General features: G+C 35.8%; 1 protein-coding gene across 7 annotated transcripts in view; it reads right to left on the bottom strand.

Annotated features, from left to right (window-relative positions):
• The window catches only part of meis2 (Meis homeobox 2), a 96,417-nt gene that overhangs the window by 74,364 nt on the left and 5,577 nt on the right, over positions 1–16,476 (bottom strand). For all 7 annotated transcript variants that reach the window (XM_012967803.3, XM_012967805.3, XM_012967804.3 and 4 more), the window contains exon 7: positions 979–1,093. In XM_012967803.3, coding sequence (XP_012823257.1) covers positions 979–1,093 — 115 coding nt within the window. The remainder of the gene's footprint in view (positions 1–978; positions 1,094–16,476) is intronic.

Raw genomic sequence — 16,476 nt, 5'->3', positions numbered from 1 at the left:
TTCAACAGGCAGGCTTTCTTGAAAGCTTGAACAAAATATAGTGGAGGTGGCCAGAAACAAGATTCGGATTAAGTTTTTAAAAAACTGAGGTGCTGTAGATAATTTGAGTATAATACTGAAATCTCCATTGGGAAAACATGCAAGGGGGAAAATGTTTGCATATAGTGGACCCCTATACTCTTCTTTCTCGCTTTTATGTGTCTTATAGGAGATAAAACCTCAGGAAATAAAAGCTAAGACACATTAAATATGGCCGTTAAAGGACATGTCAACTCAAAAAATTATTCTAAGCAACTTTCTAATTTACATTTTTTATTGCTTTAAAAGATATTTGTAAATTTAATTGCTTTTTAAAGCAGCATTTGCTTAATTTCTTGGTTATGACTTTTTAAACAAGGTTTCAAAAGCCGATCTCCTTCTGAAAGACAGGTCTGTCAATCTACTGGCTTGTGTTATATTGTTTCAAAAGTCAAAGCCCCGAGGGCAGAGAATAAAAAAGGACAGATACCACTGCTTTTAACAGCATTAATATGTAATTTTTTGTTTATTATTTATTATTGTATGCAGACATGAACAGTGGCACAGAAACCCAAAACAGTGTTTCCCATGTACATACAGAGATTCCACAGAAGTGTTAATGGTCCCATAAAACAAGTGTCTTCAAGACAATATATATATTTAAATCTGTAAGGCCTAAGAGGTAGAATGAAAAGACTGCAGGCATTCAGAAAGCATAGGTAAATCTAAGGAACTCATACAGGTCAGCTTTAGAGCCCTCAATGATCTATATTGTGCAAATAACAGAATTATCAATTCTGCTTTACTTCATTTCAGTTCATTGCTGCTGTATGATTGCAATGGATACTGCATATTGTACTATTTTATTTAAAGAGTGCCTTTGTATTATATTTATCCCTTTTACATCCTTCTCCTATGCAAAACATTTCAGACACCAGTATTTAAAAGAGTGGGTCTTACCTTGTTCACTACTGTTGTCTCCACTTTGTGAAGCATGACCACCACTTGAAGGTCCCGGGGTACCTGCAGAATGCGTGGAAACAGCATCATCATGATCTCGCCACGAGGCAGGATTCTGACAAGCCCATCAAAGGACAGTATACAGCAGCATATTGCAGCAGATTAGATGTTCATGGGAAGAAAATAATTGAGAAGAAAAGTGTTAGTAAGGGTGGAAAAGACATTGAAATGAAACAAATTTTGACAGAAGGTTTGGTTACATGTATAGAAAAATACAGCCTATACCCAGACCTTTTACTCTCCATAAAGCTGACCTAGTGGCTAAAAGATAGGAACAGAACTGAAAGAGTTAGGAGTTTTAATGTTTATAAAAAATGTCTCATTATGAACATTTATGGGGCCCTAAAAGTGGGCCCATTAATGCTTAGTTCCTGTACAGTTTCCAATATATTATGAAAAACCTTCCAGTGGTTCTTATGTTATTTCTAATGTATGTGCTATTGAAATCAATATCTTCTGGTTGGTCATATTCTCTGCACTACTGGTTCAGACTCCTTAAAGGAGAAGGAAAGGCAAAGTCACTTGGGGGTGCCAAAATGTTAGGCACCCCCGCATGCGCCTATTGTGTTAGTCGCAGAGAAACGAAGCCGGAAGCGCATCGCTCCAGGTACCCCGAGCTGGTGCTGTTTTCTCCTAACAGGGGCACCAGCCCGGGGTACAAGGTAAGCGAATAAAGTCACTTGGGGGTGCTTAACATTTTAGCACCCCCAAGTGACTTAGCCTTCCCTTCTCCTTTAAGACTGTGCAGGAAAAAGTTGCAGAAGCTGCAACTTTTCCAAATTGTTACCCCGAAAACTCGAATTTTTCTCAAATTGTTGTACAAAAACCAGCATCAAAAATCCAAAACCTCAAAAGTTCAAAGGCAAAAGAAGGATCTTTCAGGAAAGGGAAGGGACATCTGTCATTGACTTCTACATGACCTCGGCATGTTTTAGCTGGCAAATTGTTGGATTCGGATTTTTAGCCATTTGGATGCATAGTAATTCTTGAAAAAGTCACAACTTAGTTTTTTTATGTGAATTTAGCATCACAAATTCGAATTAGAAAAAAAATTAAATGGCCCCTTAAATGTGCAGCATTGTGGGTTGCAATGTTTGGTGACATTTATATATTTGATTGTGCTCTCTATTTTGATCACTGATATTTTCATTTATAAACCAAAGGCATCCCTTTTTCCCAGTTCATTGCCTTTTCATCCTTCCCTTCCAGTATTTCCAGACACAAGGGCAGCATGACCAAAATCAGGTACTGCAGCGATTATATTTCTTCATAACTTAATGGGGTAGGATATAAGGAAAAAGAGTCTTGCCCTTGCTGCCTGATCCCTACCATCCCAGAAAGCCATATGGCTATCAAGGGACAAGTTGCCAGTTACTCACTAGACCTTGTACTGCTTCTAAGTGGTCATTTAAAGGAAGGATTACCAGATGGTTGCCAGACTCCTGCTGTGTAACATGTTATGAAACTGAGATGTAAATAGCATACCAGATGCTATGTGTATACTGGCAGAAAGAATGTCACCTCTGGGTGAGAGATGCACACATGCTGCACATCATCCTGTAATATAAATATATATATGTGTGTGTTTGTAATTCAGTGGTTAGCACTGAGGCCTTGCAGTTCTGGGATCCTGAGTGCAGCTTTGACCTGGGTCCTATGCACGTTCTCCTCGTATCTGAGTGAGTTTCCTCTAGGTACTCTGATTCCCACCACACTTCTAAACATACAAGCAGGTTTATTGGCTCCATATAAAATTCAGCACAGAGTGCTTAAGAGTGATAAAAAAGGTTAAGACTCTAAACCCCACTCCACATCCATGTGAAAGATGAACAAAGTCTATAAGTATTGCATAAATGTGGTGGTGCTATACAAATAAAGAATAATAACTGAATACATAAATTTGATAAATAGATAGGCAGGTAAAAAAATAGATCACTAGATACAAATATTTAAATACACAGATAAACACAGTCCGTTATTACTATACTTTACAAGGCAAGTTGCAGAAAAACAACAGTAAATTAAAGCACAAAGCTATGCATATTGATGTTTTTTGCATTAATATTTTGTTTCTGCTTAACTGTTTACAGAACCATAGCGCACCAAGACTATTTAAACCTTGAAAATGGCTCCCAAACTCCACCCTTGTGCATGGTGGATCACAAAACACACCCTATACCCTTTAACCATCATCATTAGCATTATCATTTATTTATACAGCCCCAGCAAGGTCTTACAATAATTCAGCAAACAATGAGAAGAAGTAAAATATAAAGAAAACAACAAAAAGTTAACAAGCCAAAAAAACATACAAAATTCAGCAAAGGGGAAAGAGAAATAATGTAGGAACTTAGAAAATAATCTACGTGAACTATAGCAGTTCACATCCTGGAACGACTGTGAGCATTCTACCAGAGTATCTATTTGACAGCACAGATGTTGGCGCTGAATTTTGTATTTTGTTTGGCTTGTGCTTTGATCCCTAGTGCAGCTGCACTAGTCCTGGCGCTTTTTCCTTTACTTGGAAGGAACATGGGACTTTGTGCCTTTACACTATGCTTGCCCTTGCTTTTATTTAATTGATTTTGGAAAGTGGCTTTGGGTTTCATCCCCTTTAATGCTATCTGAATTAGATTTTCTGTCAGAATATAGTGTTGAGGGTGTTTTTTTAAACAAAAAGTTAAATCAATATCAATTTTGAAAGACAATGAAAGAGGCATGATACATGATAGCAGAAATATGGGAGGATTACAGAAATTTATGAAAGGCCTGCTTTACTTGCATGCGAAAATAACAAGAATATTTAATATACTTTAAAACATTTATCCACCCAAATATAGAGTAATGCCATTCTTACTGACCCTACCAGCAAATGCACACCAGCACTATCATCACTGCACTTACTCTTGTACAGTGGTTGAACATATCTGAAGCAGAACATGTTTACATAAGCCAAACTTCTTTCAATTGAAGCTTTACTGCAGGACTGACAAAAAAGTGCCCTTGTAACAACCAAAGCTAGATATAAGCAGAATACATGGGAAGCGGCACATGTGTCATTGCCTTTAAAGCGCATCATGTAGATTTACCCTAAACAACAAACATTCACAGGCAGATGTTTTTCTGTCTTAATGGTTAACTCTTTGATCAGTGGAAAAAAAAACCTGAAAGTACTTACATTAGGGCAGATTTATCAAATATCAAGCCCCATTTATCAAAAATGTATCAAAGATACCCTCGTGGATTTGTCAGAACAGAACTCTAACCCCATTCTATTCAATGGTTTGGTATTCGCAGTAGCACTTACCATTATTATTGTCATCCAAATCCCTACACCCGATGCAAAGGGAAGAAAGGATTCAGACTGTTTTTACTGAGCATAAAAAAGTGCTAACACTTCTTCTCTACAAAAACAGCATATTCAATTATCTCATGTTTTGTCAAGCTAGAAGTTATACATGTACATGCCAACTATAATATACTTTCTTTCATGGAAAATAAACGTATTTTACTATCAATATTCTGTTAATATCATCAAGGGACCAGACTGTTTGTCAATATTCAGAAGCCTGTTTACATTTTCTCTCTTTGCTATGTAATTTTGAAGCCATCTAGTGTTCTGAAGTGCACAAGTTTAAAAGATATTATAAAAATATTGTTTTCTTAGTGAATTAAATGAGAGTTCAGTCGAAAAATTTAAAATATTACGTGACTCTCTTTACATTAGATAATGAGACTGAATTGAACAGTCATTTGGATATCTCTTGAGTCTCAGCGCAAAAAGGTTACATATTTTGCAACGCCAAAAAGTCACAGTCCGGTCTTCAGAAACCGTAAAAAAAAGACAGAATCAGCCTTGAGATCCCCTAAACCACCTTCCTAAATATAGGGCTTAATAATCTTCAGTGAAAATGGTCAGCACTAGTTTTGTGGTTATGGAGTGTCAATGTGAAATGTATATTTGTAGAGAGATCACCAGAGCTGTTGATTTGATTTTTAAATCCATACTCTTGACTTTTTTTAGTTAGCACTAAACATGCCCTATAGCATGAGGTGCAATGTGACTTCTGCTCTCTACAAGATTTTCAGTAGGTATATTTTGTGCACAATCATCACAGATCTCAAGCTAGATAACACAAAATAGATTTATATCCTAAATCTTCATAAAACTAAATACATATATGCTGCTTCTTTAGGTTACCTTATTTTTGTTTACACTTTTTACTAGTATTGGAATACCTTATCCTATTTTACAACTGCCTCTGTCCCTTCCCTTTCTGTTCAATATTCTTCCTCCCATCCCATTGTCCAAAAGGACAGGTAAAACTCCTTGTATACAAATTAAAAAACACTCTAGGAAAAAACTTTAAAAAAAATAAAAAAAAAATGCTACAGGACATGTCTATCGTCATATGATATGCAGCTTACCCTCCCTACTTCTAACTATCAGCTATTAATTTGAGTCAATGTATAAAAATGCAAATCCAGTACAGGTATAGGACCCGTTAACCAAAATGCTCGGGACCAAGAGTATTCCGGATAAGGGGTCTTTCTGTAATTTGGGTCTTCACACCTTAAGTCTACTAAAAAATTAATAAAACATTAATTAAACCCAATAGGATTATTTTGCATCCAGTAAGGATTAATTATATCTTAGTTCAATTACAAAGCACTGTTTTATTTTTACAAAAAAAAAGGAAAGCAATTTAAAAAATCTGAATTATTTGATTAAAATGGAGTCTATGGGAGACGGTCTTTCTGTAATTTGGAGCTCTCTGGTTATCGGGTTTCCAGATAAGGGATTCCATACCTATATTTAGTTTTAAACATTTTGCACAAGAATAGTTAAAATGCCTGCAGGACTGGGTAACTACTTTGTAAAACAAAAGAGCATATTAACTTGTAGCAGCAATGTTGAAACTGACAGGTACTGCAAAATCATAGCTCTAAGGAATATCCAGTACACATGAAGAAGTATAGCACATGTTAATGAGGCAAAGTTTCTCAAAATTGACAGAGCCTAGCCACATTTTCATCCAAAATTAACTGAGATACAATGTAATACTGGCTTACATAAACAGATTTTTTTGGATCTAAAAACCCAATAAAATTCAATGTAAAAAATACAGTTTTTCTATCCATTTTGTTTTTACATAAATACTAAAGAGTTTTTTTCCACATGCTGTTGACAGATAAAATATTACTGTTGTATACTGTACATGTACATATTTATTATTTGGATCTACAAACATATCATTATTGCTGACTCTCTACATATAACTAACATGCATACCCATACACATATGTATACTCATACACAGATAGATAGATAGATAATCCCACAGTTGCATTTAGATTTATTTGGATTGACTAAAGCTATCCAAAATTACTGTATAAGTCATTTTTGCAGTTATCAATACATGAAACATGAGCCATCAGATCTGGATATCTACCCAATCAAATCTTTAGTGTAATCTAGAACTATGATAGAAGGTATACACACACACACAAAAATAAGAAAATATTCATGTAGAGAATCCATCCAGCACTTCACTGCATTATTATATTAAACAGCTAACAGTTTACTTATCTGCAGACAGACACGAGGGAGAATTTTTAATAATTTAAGATACAAATGTATGTTTCCTCTCTCCATCTAATTGTGTTAAAGAGCGCAGTTTCCAGGTGAAAAGCTGCGAATATTGAGCAGCCTGATATAAAGCGGATGAAAAAGACATCCAAGAAGCAAGATCCCTTGGGAAGGCATTTTCTATTTGCTGGGCCGGAGCCCCGCAGCTGATAATGCAAGTTGTAATTAATATAAAAGCAGGAGACAATATGGGAAGAGCTTGTACTTGCACTGCCACAAGAGATCTCTGTGCCTAGAATGTGTTTCTCATTTACACACCAGCCTGGCTCACAGTATTCATTCCTCCCTAGGAAGGTTAAAAATTGATTTTGCAACATCATTGGATTTTGCTAAACATACAAAAGATGGTAGTGTCCTTATTTACAGGGAAATCCCTTGTTATAATTAAAACCAGTTTTAAAAATATATAAATTGATACAAACGGATAGATAGATGACAAACAGACGGAGTCAGCCATGCCATGAATAAAAAAATTCTGAACAACCATTACCATAAAAGCAGATTAAATGTGCATGAATGGCAACTATTTTATTCTAAATGACTTCTCAAGGTTCGGCATTAGCAAGATGGTGAAATCCGATGACTTGCTCAGTGTTATTCCATCTGATAGACAGTGTTATTCCATCAGATCGGAGGAACTTTGCCATATCTCCTTCTGCTACAGATTGTAAGCTCCAAGGATCAGTTCACATTCCCTTATAGGTATAATGTACTGTTAATTTTACATTTTTAATTGTACTTTGGAGTTGTAGAAAGGTAACATTCTTCTAATAACTTTAAAGATTAACCACACCACACAAATTGTTACTGAAAAAATCTGATAAAAATGTATAATCTTGGGCCCTTGTAGTACATAGATACAACTTAACTGAAATGCCTCTCTTACAAATAAGATTTTTAATAGACATTTACTGTGTTATGTGCAGCCATACCACACAAAGACACATACAAGCATTTTTGCATTGTGATATTTCATTAGAGCAGGCAATATTTTTTCACATAGAAATACTCTAAAGTTCCTTCCAAACAGATCCTCACATTTTACAAAGGGGATACATCACTGTCACTTCCGATCCAACAGAATACTGGACAGGTATGTGTACACGAGAAGCCAGGACCATTCTGGCTTTCATTGTACACGTTCCTGCTTGGCAATCAGTGCCAAGAAGCCCAAGATCAGAGAAGACTCTGCCATGTCGGCCACCAACCCTGGTGCAAATTTGCACATTTTACAACTTAAAAACAATTAATACAAACAACAAAACAATAATTTTTCCACCAGGTTTTACTTAACAAAAATGATCATATATTTACATATGGTTAGGTTTAAAATGTAGCTAATAAAACACAATAGCAAAATTGCTGTCCAATGACTGCTAAAATTTAATTTAGAATAAAAAAAACTGCAATTCCTTTAGTTATGGAAAGTGCGCTCCCTTTCTAAATACTGTCATTTGAGCGCAAAACCATCCCTAACAGAGATAGATAATGTAATTTTTATGTCTGATACAGTTCAAATTATTGTTCCCATCAGATAAAAATCATATACACAGAACAACATTGCTGCATGGTACACAAACACTTGTTCTTTCTTCGGCATGGTGTAATGTAACATACAGTAGGATTATTTTTCTGAATGGGTTACCCACCATGCCATGTCAGATCCTTTAAGACCAACTACTACTGTTTTTTCTTTCGTTGTTTGACAAAACAGGACATACCCAACATAATAACAATAACTACTCAGCTCCGAGTCTCTGAGAAAGTATACTTGCTGCAAAGGTTTACACAGTATCCTGAAATTAATGTTTCCACAGATTGTTAAACAAGAGATACAGCCTATGCCACATAGTTTCTTCTATGTGGAGAAACTAGACCACATGCACAAGTGTGAGTGTATGGTATGTTCAGAATTCAGGCAGCACCCCTCCTCTGCCCTTTTGTGACATCACTGTGTCATCTCACCCTTGGGTGACGTTGATGGGCTTTGTTATAAAAATGGTGAGAACAACAGACCCAAAATGTGTGGGTTAAAAAAAAAGTTTAGGGTTCGAAAATATTCAACTTGAGCATCATATAAATGAATCACAGAATTGATTGTGCATCAAAAACTCAAGGCCGCTAATTTTTTTATTGTAATGGACTGCATTTTTAGAACTTATGGTCCAGACTGGACTTCTCACCATAGCCTACTATACCTAAGGCCTCATTCACACTATAGACTGTTATGCAAATTTTACTTGTGCATTCTTAGTTAATGCAAGAATATGTATCCCATTAATATCTGACAGACCATATCATCTCTATAGAATTCTTACCAAAAACAGATCTAAATTCTTTTTCATTAAATTAGCAACATGTGATTTATATGAAATTGGTATATTTGTATTTATTTAAGGAAAGTACTGAAAAAAGGGTTTTAAGTGAGTGCTAAAAACAAATTTATGTTACATTTATGTAATCTTTTAGAAGGTATACTAATAAGAGCTGGAGAAATATCAATGTCTCAAAGTTTTTACAGGGAGGTTAGCATGCCACTTCTCCATGAGCATCAGGCAGGGAGCTTTTCATTAATTGATACTGTAAGTGGTAACAGGTGGACATGGATATTTTGGCCGTTGCTGCAGGAGTCAAGATATCCATGTGTTACTAGCCTATCTGATTCATTCTATAGATTTTGCTTTTATTATGGAATGCACAAATGGATAACATGTGGTGGCAGGCAGTTGTTGGTTGGACACGCCGGACCTAGTGTTATTATATTTTATCTGCAATTTTTTTCCTTAATATTAAAGGATGTCCTGCATTCCAAGCTGGACATGCAGACCCTATTCCTTCAATATATGTATTGGTAATTTTGATGAGTAAATCAGCATGAAGAATTTAAGAAAAGCAATCTGCTCCAATAACACTGAAAGTTTCCTGTAGAATTCAGTCAGTTATTTCACTAACTATGATGGAAATGAAAATATTTCTGCCTTGTACATTATTTTATCAATAACTCTAATTCTGTTTTACTATTTACTCTTTTGTTACTGAAATACAAATCATAAACAGAAAATTGATTTAATTTATCATTCAGCATTTGTATGTCATTTGCTTGTTTGCTGTATACTATCTTCTTTTGTACATTGTTCCGAAATATGTTGGTACTTTAGAAATATGTAATATCTCAGATAGCTTTACAAGTGCTTTGCAAGAGCAGTGGCATTGGTCAGTTTTGGGTGTTTTTTAACAGGCAATCACTTCTACTAGCATGCACAAGCAACTGACAAAGCAGGCAATGGGGCAATTTTTCTGCTACCACCTTAGCAACTAAACATCTGAAAAGTGTCTGAAATCACCCCTATGTGCCACTGCCTTCAATACCCTATCAAATGCTGTGTTATACTTTTTATTAAAATGTCATTTGGATACATGTGTAAAAATGCTTATGTTTGCCAACCTTTCAGCAAGGGTAAGGGATATATAATTAAAATGCAATCAGTGCTCCTAAAGCCAATGGTAGTGTGAATTATACTGTATCTAACAAAGGGTATGAAAGATCCAAACCTGAGCGATTCCAATCACACCCACTCACAAGTCTTATCAATGTACAAAATCTAAACACCTGACACAGTGTAACATAATTTCTAAAATCGTCAGGATGTCCCAATAAATGCTCAAGCACACCTTCATCCCTCCCTATGCTCATTGTGGTAAACCAAATGCAAACTCTGCTGTTAAAGCAGTACATATTCCAATTTTAAACTACACAAACATGTTCCATTGTGGACATCCAAAGAAATAGTCAGCCTGAAGACTAAAATAAGCCCCCTAGGATGCACTGATACCATTTAGCACAGGCTGCTCTGTAGTAATCTACACTACAGAGCAGCTAAACACCCTATATTATATCTTAACACAGTAAAAGCCTTATTATTGTGGACAAGCTTAACATTATGAATTATCCAGCAGGCAGATAGCAATCATGAATACTAGAGAATGCCATTAAGCTGCGCTTAGGCTGTTTTTAACTTAAGCTAGATCAATTATTGCAACAAAGCAATAAAACCAAATACATATATGTCCTCTTAAAATCTGCTTAAATAATGTCAAACTAAAATTATCTTTTTAAATTCAATGTTTCAGCATCTAGATTAATTGTTTGTACATAGGTGTCATTGGGTTACAGAACTACAACTACTAACATGCCGTCAACTCAGTTACAGGGGGTATATAAGGCGTTGCTTCACAACAGCTGAAGGTGAAGATTCACTGCCCTTGCTTTATGAAATACCATAGGATTTGGAAACTTCCTGCCTTGGAACAAAGTTTTGTTCCATAATTTGGAACCTTCCAGATAATGGGTTTCCAAATAATGGATCCCATACCTGTAAAACATAATACAATTTTCTGCTGTAAATAATGGTGTATCACCAACAGCATAAAGCTTATTTACATTCTTTCTTAAACATGTTTAATAATTTTCAAAAAAATCACATTAATGTTTAAAAATATATATAGTCATCTCTCAGCACAAATACTAAAATGATATAACTGTGCAGATTTCACTTTATTTATAATCATCGGCAAATGCAATATAGTTTTACAGCAAATTAACTGATTTAATAAAAAATTAAATAGGGCAACAAGATTCAGGAACATTTTATTGCAGGTGTAAACAGGATCATCTTAGAGTGGTCTGGGAATATTCACTTGGGGTTTGTTTTTCAAATATAAAGTATGGATATTTTTTTTATTCTCCTGTGTTTAGGAAGCTGTAATTGTGCTATTCAGGTTCAGAAAAGTTATTGCAGCTGAAATCACTAAATTGCATCTTACTCTTCTGAGCCTTCCAAACCTGTGACCCCATTAACGAGAATTGGTATTGAATTTTAGTTATTCATATCCTGGGCTGAACATTTCGACCATCCACTCATGTGAGACAAGTCAGTTATATAGAGAAACTGTATGCAATTTTTGACTGATATAAATGTATAAAAATGTCTTGCAATAATTTCATATATACTGTGGAGCTAAGCAGTATCTGCACAGCGCAATATTACAATAATGTTGTATCAAATACTACATATTTTAATCAAAGATACATTAGTAGGAGAGCGTTGTTGAGTATTTATGGATAATATGCATGTTTGTCCTCAAATAATCTAGAATGGTATACATAAGCAGTAAATGCTGCTGTATGAGGCAAAGGCACGATTGCCCCCATAAGCTACATTCCCTTCAAATCTAAAAACACTGCATATAACTTGTGTCTATAAAAAACTAAGATTTTAAAAACAGGTTATTGGATTCAAATTTTACACCCAAAGAAAACATTCAGTGCAATGGAACATGTGTTTTTCATCCATTTGAGTGTTTCTGCGCTAAGGCAAGTATACATTTATGCCCAAAGATGACTGCTCTCTCATTAATGTAAATATTCATGAGCATTACAAAATCCGATGCGTATTTTGTTTAATATTATATACTCTAACTTGTGCCTTGGCCCTTTCAATACACTGTATAAACTGTTGCAACCTTATAAATTGCAATAATTATTGGAACAACAAATTTCTTATATGTGCATTTATATATATATATATATATATATATATATATATATATATCCTCCCTGTGTGTAATTTTGTATTTTGTAAGATTGTACAGCACTGCGTACCCTTGTGGCGCTTTATAAATAAAGTTATACATACATACATACATACACGAGCTGTGTTGTTTATCTAACTTTAAGCAATTAGGAGCTCATATTCAAACACATCAAGGATTCCTTGGATACATAACCATCATAATGCCCATACCATGAATGGGTCCTTTTTCAACTTCTAACTTCGAAAGCAAGAGAAATTAATTTTATCTGAAAGCAAAGTAACAGATTTATTTGTTTTCTAAACTGCAGAACAACATTACAATCACAACAACCTGCGATTTTACATTCAATCACCTTAACCTAAATCAATGTCATATATAATGGTTTCTCTGTTTAGTCTAGAATAGACATAGAACCTTACTTTCCTGTCTGATCGGCATCTATAAATCACACATTACATTTATTTATATAAAAAGTTTTGCTGTCCACACCCAACCTTTATTTTCCTATGATCCCTAGTATGTTTTTATTTACTGTGACACCTGCTTTACTTAAGCGATAAATCATTAATTCAGCTAATCCAATACATTTTCTTACTACTTTCTACGGAAGAGGTGATATGAACTTCTACAAACTTGACACTGCACACTACATTCTATTGTGATGTTACCTAAATTAAGGAATCTCCCTTATATAGTTTTCTTCCCATATATTAATAAATGCCCCAATTAGTTTATTTGGCCTGCTGACTTATAAAAAAATGCATTTCATACTGCAGTCTCGTATAACAGTAATGCATATCTCACAAGTTGTGCTATTTCCAAAGCACTTTGCTCTTTGTAAGGATTTATAGATCAATGTAAAGCACAACACAATATTGTAGTGATTTATAAGACAATGAGCAAGAGATATAAAGGAAAATAATGTCATGTCTATGTAAGTGTGTGGCTACCGACTTCTGAATTAGTGGCAAGTTGACTGAGGGGAATTAATGAACAATGGCTGTAGAGAATGCAGTTTAATAGGCGAGATAGTGAATGATTGAGAAACTGAACGGGATAGTGATGGAATATCTTTGTAAATTACTTAATGTGTGAGAGATTTACTAAAATGGTAGGTGACTCAACACACAAGACTAAATGTGAGAAGGATCTAAAATTTGTGTGAAACAAAATGATCAGTATTCCCAGCTGGTATAATTTCAACAGCCTATTTCCATAATATACAGGACTGTACAGCAAAATGACACTGTGTATGTGAGTGTGGAGGGGTGATAACCCCGACACACCATAGTTGCCCGACACACCATAGCTGCCCGTGACTTTATTTACTCCTTCCAGAACTATACATTTGCTCTCCCCCCCCCATTTGTCTAGAATGTTTTGCCTGAAAAATGTCAGGGGTGATAAAAAAACGAAAGTAAATTAGTATAATGTAAAATTAAGACGTAGGCAAAATCTGGAGGCAGGGGGAAAAACACATATGCCATGTATAGGGAGGTTACACTGCTTTCCATGTACTCTAGGCACACATACGCTACTATTTAGCAAATCAAGCAATTAAATGGTTAACCACAAAGGACATGCTGTGTACTCTCCTGCTCTCACAGGGTCAATAGTTCACATATTCAGGCCCCATTCAGCTCCATACCAGTCACCAGCAAACATTGAAACTCTTCCACAGGTTTTTCTCTATGTAAATACATGTCCTGCGTGGTCCTTAAAATTCCCCAGAAGTTTGCAGAGGACAAAATAAAATGTTCATTACAAGAAGCAATATCCTTCCACCACTGAGTAGAAAGTTTGCAATATTGTATCTAGGGACTTGTTCCTTAAAAAGAATTACTCAAAGGCTGCCAAAAAGCAGGGCAACATATCTCACAGAATGATCCATATCAGTGTTGTGTAAACTCCTGTACCTCAGAGCACACAAGGAAGTGCAAATGGGGGCCCTCAGTGCTGCTGAATTTGCCTGGCTGAAGTGTAAGGAGATGCATAGGGTTGGCCTATTCCTGACATTCCTGTAGAAGGTACATATTAAATGCAGACTTAGTAGGAGCAAATAAGGATCAGTTTCTAATCCCAATGCTTTATTATTTGCCCTGCAATCATAAAACCACTAAAATAGTAGGTATGCAACCAAAGTGTATTTATTTAGAGGGTTTGAGAGGAAAGGACCCCTGAATACCCTTAAGTGAATTGCAACACCCAGCATCACCCAAATAGTTTTCATCTATCAGTAGCAGTGCTGGAAGTAGTATGCCAACAGCCAGGGAAGTATTTATTAACAGTGAAGACAAACATCACCAGTAATGTTGCCCATAGCAACCAATCAGATCTTTGTTTTCAAACTTGTAGGTGACCATTCAAATCTAATTGCTGATTGGTTGCTGTGTCTCCAATGTTAAGAAATAATAACATACCAAAATTATTAATTGTAACTAAACATTATATATGAGCCACATCAACTCAGTTACATCTCCTCCCTACAACTTATGCACCAAGAACTATGAACAGCAAAAGAACTCACTGGTATTTTCAAAATACCATTCCAATAAGACGGAAATGACTAGTAGCTACTTCCGGTAGGAGCTATGCACCTTATGTGTGGCGTCGCTGCTGAATTTTGGCGGGAAACGTTACAGTACGCAATGACTCTTTGAACAAGGGCCAGGCTGGACGTGGGCGCGCAGCACATGGAATCTGCCTACGCTAAGGACTTCCAATTCTGTTATAAAGTTACAGTAATAGAAAATTGCAATGCAACGGAAGGCAACTTCATAAGGGGATAGTGTTGCAAATATAGTAAACAAGAGCTTGGGCGGGGACCGAATGAGTTACATGGCACGCTTGCTCAGCTGCAACTATCTACCGCCGCCCAACTCTCCTACTAATGTATTATGTCCCTACATGCTGATAGCGCCCTCACAGATAAATACGTGCTCGCCCAGTCACTGTATGAAATGATTCCTTATAACTAGAGAGAGGAGTACGTCGGCTTTGGCTGTTACCATCTGTCAAACCCCAATACAGGCCGGGTGTGTGATGTTCCAGCATGGGGAACGTACTAACTGAGCCGGGGGGGGGGGCGGGCTGCACAGACAGTGTATCTAACAGCTATTGTCCTGCCTTACTCACCCCCCCCCCCCCCTCACACAGCGGAACTTCCATTCACCCTGTTTATATAATGTCAACAAGATACCATCTTCCTGTCTTAGTCCATTGCAAGGTGGGACTCATCACATACACACACACATATATATATATATATTTATATAAAATGGTTTATACCATGCTAAAGTTAAAGTTGCCTAAAGTAAAGCTAAATACGCACTTATCACATGAAAGGCGCAAATATATATACTCTACAGATGTATATGTTATTATTGCTAATTGCTTAAAGCATTTTTGCAGAAATAAAGAGAAAACAGTAGTGAAATAGCGTTTCAAAATGTTTCCACAGCATTACAGAAAGGGCTATCCTGGCTTTGGTCTAAATGTTTTTCAACAATAATCCAACTGATACACCAGCACCTGAGCCAATCACAAAAGTTCAAACCATGAACACTGACGGCAGACATGGAGGAACATCCACTGTTATCAATAAAATACAGGGCACAACTTCCTGCTTACATTTTATTAAAACCACTATTTTATTTCTCAGTGTGCCAAGTAATTACAAGGGATCTCAACCCCAAAACTGTTTTTGTGTAATTTTATTAAACTTTCCAATATACTTTAAACATTTAACTGGTTTTACAGTTAGTTGTAAAGGTAATTGCTAATGAAAGCAGTGTCAGTCTTGCTGTTTATATTCTCTGCAGTCCTGAATCAGAAGTCAGCTGCTCAACAGACCTGGAGAACTGACTTCTGCCACACTGTATCAAGAGTCAGAACCAGAGACTAGAACGGAATAAACAAAATCCTTTTTTTCAGTGGCAAATACATTTGCCAATAACTTAAAAAAACAAATTTGTAATTAATTTATATTCTGAAGTTGCTTAGAATTATATTTTCTTTAACTATTCAAACAAACAGTTTTTGGGTGGATAACCCATTTATAGTGCTGGCAATCAATGCTTAACTTGTAATATGACAAATAATTCACCTAGCTGTCATAATTCACCCATCCTTCCATAATAGAAAAGCCAATTGTTAATGAATTAAAGGCCATAATGCTTTTACTATAAGGGGTT

This window comes from Xenopus tropicalis, chromosome 8 (assembly GCF_000004195.4).
Source record: "Xenopus tropicalis strain Nigerian chromosome 8, UCB_Xtro_10.0, whole genome shotgun sequence".
NCBI classification, from domain to species: Eukaryota; Metazoa; Chordata; class Amphibia; order Anura; family Pipidae; genus Xenopus; species Xenopus tropicalis.
The sequence above is the reverse complement of the archived record's forward strand: the minus strand, read 5'-3'. Positions and strand labels throughout refer to the sequence as shown.